This window comes from Hypanus sabinus, chromosome 12, assembly GCF_030144855.1.
Source record: "Hypanus sabinus isolate sHypSab1 chromosome 12, sHypSab1.hap1, whole genome shotgun sequence".
NCBI classification, from domain to species: Eukaryota; Metazoa; Chordata; class Chondrichthyes; order Myliobatiformes; family Dasyatidae; genus Hypanus; species Hypanus sabinus.
In genome coordinates this window covers 78,119,201-78,132,529 of record NC_082717.1, presented here as the reverse complement: position 1 = coordinate 78,132,529, position 13,329 = coordinate 78,119,201, and the positions used below count along the sequence as shown (strand labels likewise).

Sequence of the window (13,329 nt, the reverse complement as noted above, 5' to 3'; positions counted from 1 at the left end):
GTGACGTCCCGCAGCGCGCGGGGCCGGGCCGCCGATTTGAACCGCGCTTCTGGTGCCTTGCCCTGCCCTGCCCTGCCCTGCCCTGCCCGGTCTGAGGTGAAGTGCAGAAGGGAAAATGTCAGCCGGGTGGAGAGGCGGCAGAGGGGCTGGTAGAGAAACGTGGAGGGGGAGGCCGTGGCGAGGAAGAGGAAATTGGGACAGATCCAGGCGAGGTGATGGAAGTAAGTCCGATGGAAGTCTAAACATGAGTGGCAGGAGCTGGAAATCTGAAAACAAAATATATTAAAGGCAGAAAATGCTGGAAACCTGCATCAAATTGTGCAGCATGTATGGAAAGAGAAATATAGTGAACGACCATTCCCAATTAGCCTGTGGGATGCCACCTTCTTTCATCAGTTGTCCTCTGCCCCACTAAGACACCTTGTGCCCACTCAACCTTGTTGCATTTCATTCCATCGTTGGATATTTGATCGTACCCAGTGAACAGAATTGTAGAATTAAGGAATTCATAGAATTCATATCTCATTGTAAGGCTATCCAATCAATGCCACCTCATTGCTATTTTTTAATGACTTTGCGAAGTATTTCACTTTATATATTTTTTAACTGAAGATGAAGTCCGCATGCATTTTGTTACACTGCTTTTTATAGTTAGCCATTTGTTTTGAACTTTCCCTAAGCATCATTTCATCTAAACCTTTTCAGTCCTGGTTATTAGCACACCACTTTTTTTGCACTGTTTTGACTTTCTGAATTGAATTGACTTTATTACTCACATCCTTCACATACCTGAGTAAAAATATTTACGTTAAGTCTCTGTCTTAATGTGCAATTTATAATAACTTGTAATGAATAGACTGTACAACAGGACAGTCAATATAGCACAGAAATACAATATTATCAGCGTGAATTAATCAGCCTGATGGGCTGGTGGAAAAAGCTGTCCCGGAGCTTGTTAGGCTGTGGTACTGTTTCCCGGATGGTAGCAGCTAGAACAGTTTGTAGTTGGGGTGACTCGGGTCTCCACCTGTCTCTGTAAATGTCCTGAATAGTGGAGAGTTCACATCTATCGATGCGCTGGGCTGTCCACACCACTCTCTGCAGAGCCCTGCGTTTAAGGGAAGTACGGTTCCCATACCAGGCAGTGATGCAGCCAGTCAGGATGCTGTCAATTGCGCCCCTGTAGAAAGTCCTTAGAATTTGGGGGCCCATACCGAACTTCCTCAACCATCTGAGGTGAAAGAGGGGCTGTTGTGCTTTTTTCACCACACAGCTGGTATGTACTGACCACGTGAGGTCCTCGGTGATGTGTATGCCATGGAACTTAAAGCTGTCACCCTCTCAACCCCAGATCCATTAATGTCAATGGGGGTTAGCCTGTCTCCATTCCTCCTGTAGTCCACAACCAGCTGTCAGGGTGATGACTTCTGCGGTATTTACAATATAAGATTCTAATCTTTATTTTACCTTCCCTATAACTGCTTGCAAAATTAGCCCTCCCAGTTTCCTTTTGTGTCTTGTACAGTACATCAACTTTGAATCACTTTGATTTCATTTGCTGCTATTCAATACTAACACTGCTATTTCTTGTTTAGTTGTTCTCAAAGGATCCATTTTTAAATTTTACTTTTGTCATTTTTCTGCTCTAGTATTCACTTCCCCTACTCCCATGAAGTGAGGAAAAATCTTTGTAAACTGTAATGTAGGTTATTATCATTGAGTAATGATAACTTATATTATGAGTAATCTAATTTTTAGTTTTATTTCTATTGTCGGCACAAATGTATGCTAGGACCTTATTAACTTTGTGACTGAAATGCACAGAAAACACTGGGTACATACATTCCAGTTAATGTTTTATGTTGATATTTCATCAAACTAGTCGAAGTTGGAGAATGAAAAGCTTTCAAGGTTGCTACAAAAAGTTGGAAGATGGTCATTTGGAAAGGTCTGTAATTGAATAAAGGATGGGGGTAGTTACATGACAATCATGGATTTTATATCAATTTATGATGGCCATAGAACATTTCATAGTTAATATTGCTAATTAGAACAATAACTAATGGTCTAATCAAGAACTTGATGGTGGAGCATGGCAACAGGGTGATGATAGAGTGATAACATGAATGAGGGAAAAATAGCCATTTCTTCATATTCTCTTCACTTATCTGGAAATATGGTAGGGGGAAACTGCTTAAATTGATTATCATGTAAAGAAAATTAACTTTCATTAAAATGAAATGTGTAAACTTTTCTCTCAGGATTAATGATTTTTGACAATTAGCTCATAACCTCATTTGCACAGAAATACTAAGAGAAGCAGGTACAGCAAGAATTAGAGTGTATCAAAACATTAAATGCAAGTGTAATTCCCACATAGCAAAGGGTAGTGAACTTTCAAACCTACATACAAAAAGCTGGAGGTAAATCAGGTAGCTGAGGGCAAACACAGTCGATGTTTCGGGCCAAAACCTTTCATTAGGGCTCTGATCTCAGCCTGAAACATCAGTTGTCTGTTCTGTAGATTCTGTCTGACTTGCTGAGTTCCTGTAACATTTTGCCTGTTTTGCTCAAAGTTTCCAGCATCTGCAGAATCTCTTGTGTTAGTTAATTTTCAGTTTTACTTTATTGCCAAGTGAAAACAGAGTCAAGTTACATTGAAGGATCTGTATCAAACTTGGCAGGAAGTGTCTTGCAAAATCCTAGTCTTGCATTTGAAAACTAGTTGATTTATTAAGATTTTTTGGGGGAGGGAGAACAAGTGCTCTCATTAAAACTTAAATAGTGCCTTGAAGACCATAAAGGAGCTCAATAATTGAATTGAATTCACTTTATTTCTTATATCTTTCGCATACATAAGGAGTAAAAATCTTTACATTATGTCTCCATCTAAATGTGCAATCATAGTAATTTATAATAAATAGAACAGTCAATGTAACTTAGAAATACACTCAAATCAGCGTGAATTAATCAATCTGATGGTCTGGTGGAAGAAGCTGACGCGGAGCTTGTTGGTCCTGGCTTTTATGCTGCAATACCTTTGCCCGGATGGTAGCAGCTGGAACAGTTTGCGGTTGGGGTGACTTGGGTTCCCAATGATCCTTCAGGACCATTTTTCACACCTGTCGTTGTAAATGTCCTGAATCATGGGAAGTTCACAACTACAGATGCGCTGGGCTGTCCGCACCACTGTCTGCAGAATCCTGAGCTTAAGGGAGGTACAGTTCCCATACCAGGCAGTGATGCAGCCAGTCAGGATTATCTCAATTATGCCCCTGTAGAAAGTTCTTTTAAGTTCACTTTTCTTTCTTTGTAAAAGCACCATAAGACATAGGAACAGAATTAGGCCATTTGACCCATCAAGTCTTCTCTGCCATTCAATCATAGCTGATCCTCTTTCTCCCCTCCTCAGCCTCACTCCCCAGCCTTCTCCCTGTAACCTTTGATGCTGTGTCCAATCAAGAACTTATGCATCAAGCTCTGCCTTAAATGCACCCAATGACCTGGCCTCCATAGCTGTCTGGAGTAATAAATTCAACAAATTCACCACCATCTGGCTAAAGAAATTTCTATGCATCTCTGTTTTAAATGGACACTGGTCTATCCTGAGGTTGTGCCCTCTCATCCTAGACTCCTCCACCATGGGAAACATCCTTTCCACTTCTAATCTGTCCAGGCCTTTCAACATTTGAAAGGTTTCAATGAGATCCCTGCCTCATCGTTCTAAATTCCAGCGAGTACAACCCAGAGTTATCAAACGGTCCTTGTATGATGACCCTTTCATTCCTGGAATCATCCTTGTGAACCTCCTCTGAACCCCCTCCAATGCCTGCACATCTTTTAGATGAGCAGCCCAACTACATGTAATATTTGCACTGAATTGAAAGGATTTGTTTTAAGGAAAAAATATCAATGAGTATCTTTATATAACAAAAGCTATAGTTATTGAAGCACCAAGGCCTCCAAAAACAGACATTCTATATCTAGATTCAATAACTAATGGTCTAAGTTTCACAGCCCCATCTTGAAAATAAAAAGAAATTGTGTTTCATAAGAACAACAGGTTTCCCCCTGTAGTTCATTCGCAATCTAATTTAGAAGACTCTATCCAGAGGCAAATTTGTACCATTGAGCCTTTTCCACCAAGACTTAAAGATATTCAAGTTGCGCATATTTCAGAGTACGCAAAGGAACAACATATATCATGTTCAGGTGAATTAGACACTTTTTCCCGGAAGCAAAAAAGTGTTTAACCCCATCTGAATCTGATTTAATTAACTTGCTGTGTTTGGAAGCCATTTATTTACATTTGCTAGCAAATTTCATATACTGTTTATGTTCCAAGACCTTGACCTGAATATCTCTTTGTGCAATTGGATTCTCAATTTATTAACTTGCAGATGGCAGTCAGTTCGGATTGGCAACAGCATCTCCTCCGCAATTTCCGTCAGCACAGGTGCACCTCAAGGCTGTGTGCTTAGCCTCTGCTCTATTTGTTTTAGACTATGACTGTGTGGCTAAACTCAGGTGCCATATTCAAGATTGCAGACTACACCACTGCTGTAGGCTGAATCAAAGGTGGTAACCAATCAGCATATAGGATAGAAATTGAAAATCTGGCTAAGTGATGCCAGAACAACCTCTTACTCACTGTCAGCAGGACCAAGGAGCTGATTATTGACATCCAGGGAAGGAAACCAGAGGTCCATGAACCAGTCATCATCAGAAGTGAAGAAGGTCAGCAACTTTAAATTCCTCAGTGCTATTATTTCAGAGAACCTGTAAGTGCAATTACAAAGAAAGCACAGCAGCACCTCTACTTAGGAGTTTCCAGGAAAGCAGCATCCATCATTAGGGACCCCACCACCCAGAACATGCTTTTTCTCACTGTTGCCATTGAACAAACCATACAGGAGCCTCAGGGCTCAAGGCTGATTTATACTTGTGCGTACGGCCTATGCCGCAGCCTACACTGTAGCCCTGATTTTCACTTCTGCGTCGCTCTACGCCGTAGCAAGCATGCATTGATGTGCGCCAAAACGCTAGTTGGAGGTGGGGTTTCTATGCCACTGTGTTGAGTTTCTTCGTGAGAGACATGGATGAGGAAATACATTTCAAACATTTTCGCATGTTGGCAGGTAGATTTGACGATTTAGTTCATCTATTTTGCATTGTTGTACAGACGTGGTGAAGAAGAAGCAACTGGAAATGCGTAGGAGGAAATGCAATGCTACCAAGCGGACTAATCACAGTTGTTGCGGTCTGCGTCGCCGTGACGCGTGAGTTACTTTTCTGGGGAGGTGCATATCACCCTATAGTGTAGGGTACATGGTACCTATGGCGTAGATGTGACGCAGAAGTATAAATCAGCCTTCACTCCACCAAGTTTGGAAACTCATCCATCTGGCTCTTGAGCCAAAGTGGATAACCTTATTTAACTTCACGTGCCCCATCATTGAAATGTTCCCACAATCAATGGACTCATATTCAAGGACTCTTCATCTCATGTTCTCTATATTTATTTCTTATTTATTTATGATTATCATTTCTTTCATTTTGTATTTGCACACTTCGTTGTCTTCTGCATTCTGGTTGAATGCCTAAGTTGAGTGATCTTTCATTGATTCTGTTATGGTTATTATGCTACAGTTGTATTGAGAACGGCCACAAGAAAATAAATCTCAGGATTGGTTATGGTGACATATAAGTACTTTAAACTTTGAATGGTAACCAAAACTGAAACCATGTTTAGCCATGTAAGCTGATTTTGTGTTTCTAACACTTGTTTGCATAAAGCTCAGTATTTTGCAGCATATTTATCCATTATTCTCTATGAATAATCCAATTATAGTCATGTCTTCCAAGATTCACAGATTAATTAGTTGAAAATGTTAAAAATTGTTTTTAATGTTGCAAACAATTCTGATGAATGAAAATCCTCATTTATTTTAGGTATTCAACAGCCAAAGCTTCATCCTCGTCCAATTCAAGGAACTTTGAATGAATTTATACCCTATAAGGGTTGGAAGCTTTACTTTTCAGAAGGTAAAACTTTCAAAAGAAATTATATTGAACATAATCGCAATTGTCTGTATGAAAGTTTTAGCATTTTCCTTTAATTTTTAACAAATATAAAGAATATTTGTGTATCTCATCAGTCACAAGTTTGTGTGATGGCCCCTTGAGTTAGCTTTGCCATTCAATGAGATAAGGCTATTCTGGTTGAGTGCCTCAGCCCTTTTCAGTCAACACCATTCAACAAAATTATGGCTATTCTGTTTGTAACTTCAGCTGCACATTTCCACCTACTCGTGATAATTTTTGGAAATTTCAGTGCTTATATCCAGTCTTTCAATTAGTGATAAAGTATCCTGTGAAGAACTTGAACTGACAAATGATGGTAAAATTGGTGTTGTAAATACCAGATTATGATTTCCTTCAATAGGAAAAAGCAGGAACCACATACCTGATTTTCGACAAACAGTCTGCCAATGTTTTGGGCCTAGACGATTTTGATAACTTATTTTAACTAAATATTTTACTGGGTAGTTACATCAATATTATGGGTGTTTTTATGGATGTAAAAGCTGGTGGTAGACAAGGTAAGCACATAAGAAACTAGTAGACATAGGAACAGAATCATGTCATTCAACTGATCGAGTCTGCTCTTCTATTCCAACAAGGCTGATTTATTGTCCCCATCTCATCCCTATTCTGCTGCCTTCTCCCCATAACTTTTGACACCCATACCAAGAACCAATCAACATCTGTTTTAAATATACCCAATGATTTGGCCTTCACAGCCATCTGTGGCACTGAATTCCATCTGGCTGAAGAAGTTCCTCCTCATCTCTATTCTAAAGGGACGGCCTTCTATTCTGTGGCTGTGCCCTCTGGTTCTAGACTCCCCCACTGTAGGAAATATACTCTCTGCATCCACTCTATCCAGACTTTTCACTATTCAGTAGATTTCAAAGAGATAAACTGGTTGCCACTTTCAAGTTAGCATTTCCTTTTAGCAAAAGAGCTCTGCTCAACTGATAAACTGCAAATTTTTTATTAAAGTAATATAATTGTAAATGCCTAATTAAAACAAATGGGAGCAAGAATTCAAGAAGAAAATAAACTTTGTACAGAACATGGTGAAATATAATGAACCTGGGTATCCCTATCAATGTTTGAAGTTGATTGAGGAATTTATTCATTTTATTGCGAACCTTTATTTGAGATTCCCAGAAAGGCTAATATATTTAAATTGTTGCATTCATAAAGCAAATGATACAATTTGATTTTCAACTTTCTTTTAAAGCTTATTCTGCAAGCTCCCCCTTTGTACAAAAGATTAAAGCTTTTGAAAAGTTCTTCACAAATCATATCGATTTGTATGATAAGGTAAGAATACTTCTATGTACTTTTGAGCCTCAGTGTGTATTTTTGTAGCTAGGCCTTTCATAGCAAGTTCTTGACTTACAAAATAGGTAATAAAGAGGTACTAGTTTAGTGTTTTTAAAGCATCAGTGTTTATTAGAAACTTTCTTGAGTTTATTTTAAAGGTAAGATAATGGAGATTAGCCGTATTTGACAAATACATTGAAACATATAGTGAAGTGCATCAATTGCGTTAATGACCAACACAATCCAAGGATATACTGGGGTAGCCCACAAGTGCTGCCATTCTTCAGGCATCAATATGGCATGCCCACAATTTAATAATCCCTAACCCTAACCTGTATGTCAGTTTTTTTTTAAATGTGAGAGGAAACTGGAACACCTGGATGAAACCCAGGCAGTTATAGGGAGAACTTACAAACTCATTACAGATAACAGTGGGAATTGAACCCAGATCAGTGATCACTGGCAGTGTAAAGCATTGCACTACTCTTGTGAATTTATATATTTGATTGCATTGGAAACATGTGTAACAGAGTCTTATGATATTTGTGTTTTTTTAATATCAGAAGTACACATTCACTCTTTGAGAGAATTCTTAGTCAAGCTTTCCAAAATGCTGCAATAGTCAATGCAAATTATGATATGCAGTACTCATATACTGCATTACAGTGTTATTAAAATGGAAGTAAATTTATTTCACTGTTCAGTAATAGGGGAAGTAAAAAATGAAATTCATTTGAAAATATAAAATATTTCTCTTCAAAGGATGAAATAGAAAGAAAAGGAAGCATCCTGGTTGACTTTAAGGAGCTTGTGAATGATAAGGATCTAAGTGTTCTCATGCCTGATTTGCCCAATGAATTGAGGGATATGCCAGAAAAATTGTTAGATTGCCTGGGTTTGGCAGTTCATCAGGTAAAGTATCTTGTAACTCTTTGCATAGTCACTTAGTTAATTGTCCATGCTGAGCCACAAATGATATACATTATTTTACAGGAACAAATGGATACTTTTTTTTGGGTAGTTCTTTTAAAACTAAAGGTAAAAGGGCATTGTCTGTTTTACAAAAATTCTATTGTTGTGAAAATCCTAGTCTTCAGTCTCAATGTATCTTTTAAAAGTAAACTACTCTATAGTGGGATGGGAACCAGAGTGCCAGAACATATAGTGGAGAAAGACTTCAGACAAAGTCATGAATCTGAAGATTGAGCATTGTGCAACTAATGTTCTAAACTGTGTGTATTTCAATGCAGGAAGTATTGTAGGAAAGGCAGATGAGTTCAGGGCATGGATTAACACATGGAATTAATATTTTGTAGTCACTAGTGAGATTTTGTTGCAGAAGGGGCAAGGCGAGCAGTCAATATTCCGGGGTTCTGTCGATTTAGATTGACAGAGCCGGAGGGATGAGGGGGGGGGTGTGGTTACTGGTCAGGGAAAATGTTATTGTAGTGCTCAGTCAGGACAAATTGAAGTGAGGCTTTATGTGTGGAACTAAGGAATATGAAAGCTATGTCCACATTAATTAGATTATATTATAGTCCACCCAACAGTCCTAGGGATTTAGAAAAAGAATATTATCGCAGACTTGCAAGAAACAAAAGGTTGTTAACTACCCACAGGGACTCAGATACTGTAAAAAAACTAGATGGGATCGAGTTTGTCAAATGCGAAAAGGGATCTAGTGATTTTCAGGTGTATTTAAAACTTTTCTCGGGCTTTCAGCCAGGTGCAGGTATCAATTTTAACCAACGAATCGATGACAAACTCTGAAGGTGGTAGAGTTTGTCGTTGAAACGTTGATTAAAATCAACACCAGTAGGACTCTGAGGAGTGTGGTAGAACAAAGGGATCTGGGAATGCAGGACCATAATTCGTTGAAAGTGATGTCACAGGTAGATAGAGTCGTAAAGAAAGCTTTTGGCACATTGGCCTTCATAAACTAAAGTAGTGAGTACAGGATGATATGTTGAAGTTGGGTAAGATGTTGATGAGGCCTGATTTGGAGTATTATGTACAGTTTTGGTTACCTACCTACAGGGAAGTTGTAAATAAGGTGGAAAGGGTATAGAGAAAATTTACAAGGATATTGCTGGCTCAGCAGACCTGAGTTATAAGGGAAGATTAAATAGTTTAGGACTTTATTCCTTAGAATGTAGAAAATTGATCAGAGATTTGATGGAGATATACAAAATTATGAGGGTCTAGATCGAGCAAATGCGAGCAAGCTTTTTCCACTAAGTTTGGAAGGGATTACAACTAGATGCCATTGGTTAAGGGTGAAAGGTGAAAACTTTAAGAAGAAAATGAGGTGAGATTTCTTCACTCAGAGAATTGTGAGAGTGTTGAATGAGCTGCCAGCGCAAATGGTACATGTGAGCTTAATCTCAATGTTCAAGAGCAGTTTGAATAGATACATGGATGGCAGGGGTATTGGATGCTATAGTCCGGGTGCAGGTCAATGAGACTAGGCAATTTAAATGGTTTGGTACGGACTGGAAGTACCAAATGCCCTGTTTCTGTGCTCTACTTTTCTGTGACTCTAACTTTATATACTATATTAATTCAGGTAATAACTAGAGATCTGGAAAAGCAGGCAGCTCAGTTGGAACAAGGGTTACCAAGTGAAGAGACTGCAATTGTAAATGTTCCATTCATTCATGTACGGTATGTTGAAACAACAAGAATTTTGAAATGAAAATATTTTCTTGAAAGGTTGTATTTTTAATGTCTAGTGAAAAGGTTTTGGTAATACCATGTCTGGTGCAAATGCCAGATTTATTGATCAAACTTTCAAGGTTTTTGTTTGAACATCATTAATAAAAGCAATTTGCCAAACACTTGCTATTATTAGCACTAGTTTAGAACATTTCAAATAAGGAAGCTATCCATGCCTCAGCTATGTTAACCCAAATAATATTTTTCACAATTTCAAGTTCACTGATGCCATTGTACATAGTAACATGACATAAAATTTGAAGTTTGGATATAACTATTCTATTCTTGTGATTATATATGATTTGTTTTAAGTATTAAGCTGTTCACCTAATGTATATTTTATGCTACAATATATACATCTGAATGTTCTGAAAGGGAAGCTAAGAATTACTTTGTTTATTTGTGATGGCTGGTCACCATATTGCTTTCCTACCAGTGTGATATTATAAGTTCAAATTTTGCATTTGTAATTTTTCCAGAAAATCTGCATAAAAATGTAGAAAACTAAAATATGTGAAAATATATCTAAAACATTTTATTTTAATTAAGAAAAAATATATATATAACTAATGCAATGTTTGTTTGTTTTTAGGGTCTATAACTATGAGCCTTCGACATTGTTAAAAAATTTGCGAGCTAATTGCTATGGAAAGTATGTTTCTTTGCGTGGAACTGTTGTTCGTGTCAGCAACGTCAAACCTTTTTGTACTAGAATGGCTTTTTTGTGCAATACATGTGGCGATATTCAAAGTCTACCTCTTCCTGATGGAAAATACACACTCCCAACAAAGGTATTTGGATTACGATTTTGCAGAGAAAAAGAACTGATAAATTGGTGATTAAATGTCTAACCTGATTTAAAAAATCTTATTTAGTGTTTGGCACCTGATTGTCGCAGTCGATCATTTACACCGAACAGAAGTTCTTCATTAACAGTTACGGTAGACTGGCAATCTATCAAGTAAGTGAACTAATGTGTTTTAGCTTTTCTGTTTGAAGTTGCTATACATAAAAACATAGAAAACCTACAGCGCAATACAGGCCCTTTGGCCCACAATGCTGTGTCGAACATGTATTTACTTTAGAAATTACCTAGGGTTACCCATAGCCCTCTATTTTTCTGTTCCATGTACCTATCCAGGAGTTCTTAAAAGATGCTATTGTATCCACCTCCACCACCATTGCCAGCAGCCCATTCCACGCACTCACCACTCTCTGCATAAAAATTGTACCCCTGACATCTCCTCTGTACCTACTTCCAAGCACCTTAAACTGTCCCCTCTTGTGTTAGCCATTTCAGCCACGGGAAAAAGCCTCTGATTATCCACATGATCAATGCCTCTCATCATCTTATACACCTCTATCAGGTCACCTCTCATCCTCCATCGCTCCAAGGAGAAAAGGTTAAGTTCACTCAACCTATTCTCAGAAGGCATGCTCCCCAATCCAGGCAACATCCTTGTAAATCTCCTCTGCACCCTTTCTATGGTTTCCACATCCTTCCTGTAGTGAGGCGACCAGAATTGAGCGCAGTACTCCAAGTGGGGTCTGACCAGGGTCCTATATTGCTGCAACATTACCTCTTGGCTCTTAAACTCAATCCCATAGTTGTTGAAGGCCAATGCACCATATGCTTTCTTAACCACAGAGTCAACCTGCGCAGTAGCTTTGAGTGTCCTATGGACTCAGACCCCAAGATCCCTCTGATCCTCCATACTGCCAAGAGTCTTACCATTAATACTATATTCTGCCATCATATTTGACCTACCAAAATGAACTATCTCACACTTATCTGTGTTGAACTCCATCTGCCACTTCTCAGCCCAGTTTTGCATGCTATCGACATTCCACTTTAACCTCTGACAGCCCTCCACACTATCCACAACACCCCCAACCTTTGTGTTGTCACATGAATAAGTATTCAGTCAGGGATGGCTTGTGATTCAATTTATCCCTTCAATGGGAACAAATTAGAAAAAAAATCAAAATTATTTTAGCTTGATTCTCTTTATTGGGAATGTTGAAAAGAAAAATTGAAATTGAGAATATTGAAGGACATCTAAAGCTGTAGTTTAATTTGTTCTCTACATTAAATGAGAAACATTTCATCATATATCAATGTTAGAGATAATTATATTAGCACAGTGAGTGGGTGAGGATGGAGAGCCAGTAGAATTGCTTTCTTTTAATCTGTGATGGGGAAGGTATGATTTAACCAAAGTGAGGAAGGGAGGAGGTAGTTTTCCATTGATAGTAAATTATTGGGGCCTACATAGTGCTTCAGTGAGCGCATGTGTCTGAAAATTTTCACAAAACAACTTTGTCCTTAATGTCATTCTATCTAGAAAAAATAACTAATTTTTTGTTCATTCTTTCCTGATACTGGATAGCTCACTTATTTTTGCCTGAGCTTGTTAGATTTATATTATGCTGAACTAATCAGCAGTATTTTCGCTGTTGTTTCCTTCTTCATGTATATGTTAATGGCAGAGGTGCTTTCTATGTCAAAGAGCTCCAGTTTGTAATCGAAATGTGGTAGAATTGTCTGGTTTCCAAGGAGAAAATTTTAAAGTGGAAGCATTAATTTACTTCTAGCATACACATGGGGACAAATATTTCACCCTGGAAAACCCATTTAAAATTTAACTAAAGTATTGTATTTTATTGTTACACAGACTCCAAGAACTTGCATCAGATGATAAGCGAGAGGCTGGGAGAATTCCTCGAACTATAGAGTGTGAACTTGTTCAGGACTTGGTAGACAGTTGTGTTCCAGGTGATATGGTAACTGTCACGGGAATTGTCAAAGTGGCAAATAGTAGTGAAGGTATGACTGACGTTCAAGTAAATTGTATATCTTTTTCTTGCAGCCAAATTCAGTTATATTTTGAGGTTGCTTATTGCAAAAAAATCCATCCTTTGGTAATGCTTTATGCATAAACTCCTGTCCAAAATTGCTAGAGGAATGGTAAAAGCTCGCACCCTATTATAGACAAAACAAGTTAGAAAAGTAATATTGACCATTTATTAGTACCAATAATTTTCAAAAAAAACAGTTGGCAGATAGAATATCTTATATATTTTTTTGAAACCTCATACCATGTCGTCCTGTCACTCCTGTTGATATTCACTTGTTCTCAACCATCATACTGTCCAGATGAAGAGTCCCAGTCCAAAATCTTTCCCTCCACAGATGCTGCTTCACCAGTTGAGTTCCTC

General features: G+C 38.2%; 1 protein-coding gene across 3 annotated transcripts in view; it reads left to right on the top strand.

The window, feature by feature from the left end:
• The first annotated feature begins 74 nt into the window (after positions 1-74).
• Positions 75-13,329, top strand: part of mcm8 (minichromosome maintenance 8 homologous recombination repair factor) — a 32,830-nt gene continuing 19,575 nt past the window's right edge. For all 3 annotated transcript variants that reach the window (XM_059986257.1, XM_059986256.1, XM_059986255.1), the window contains exons 1-8: positions 75-221; positions 5,953-6,045; positions 7,310-7,392; positions 8,158-8,307; positions 9,962-10,059; positions 10,703-10,901; positions 10,986-11,071; positions 12,786-12,937. In XM_059986257.1, coding sequence (XP_059842240.1) covers positions 116-221; positions 5,953-6,045; positions 7,310-7,392; positions 8,158-8,307; positions 9,962-10,059; positions 10,703-10,901; positions 10,986-11,071; positions 12,786-12,937 — 967 coding nt within the window. In that variant the 5' untranslated portion in view covers positions 75-115. The remainder of the gene's footprint in view (positions 222-5,952; positions 6,046-7,309; positions 7,393-8,157; positions 8,308-9,961; positions 10,060-10,702; positions 10,902-10,985; positions 11,072-12,785; positions 12,938-13,329) is intronic.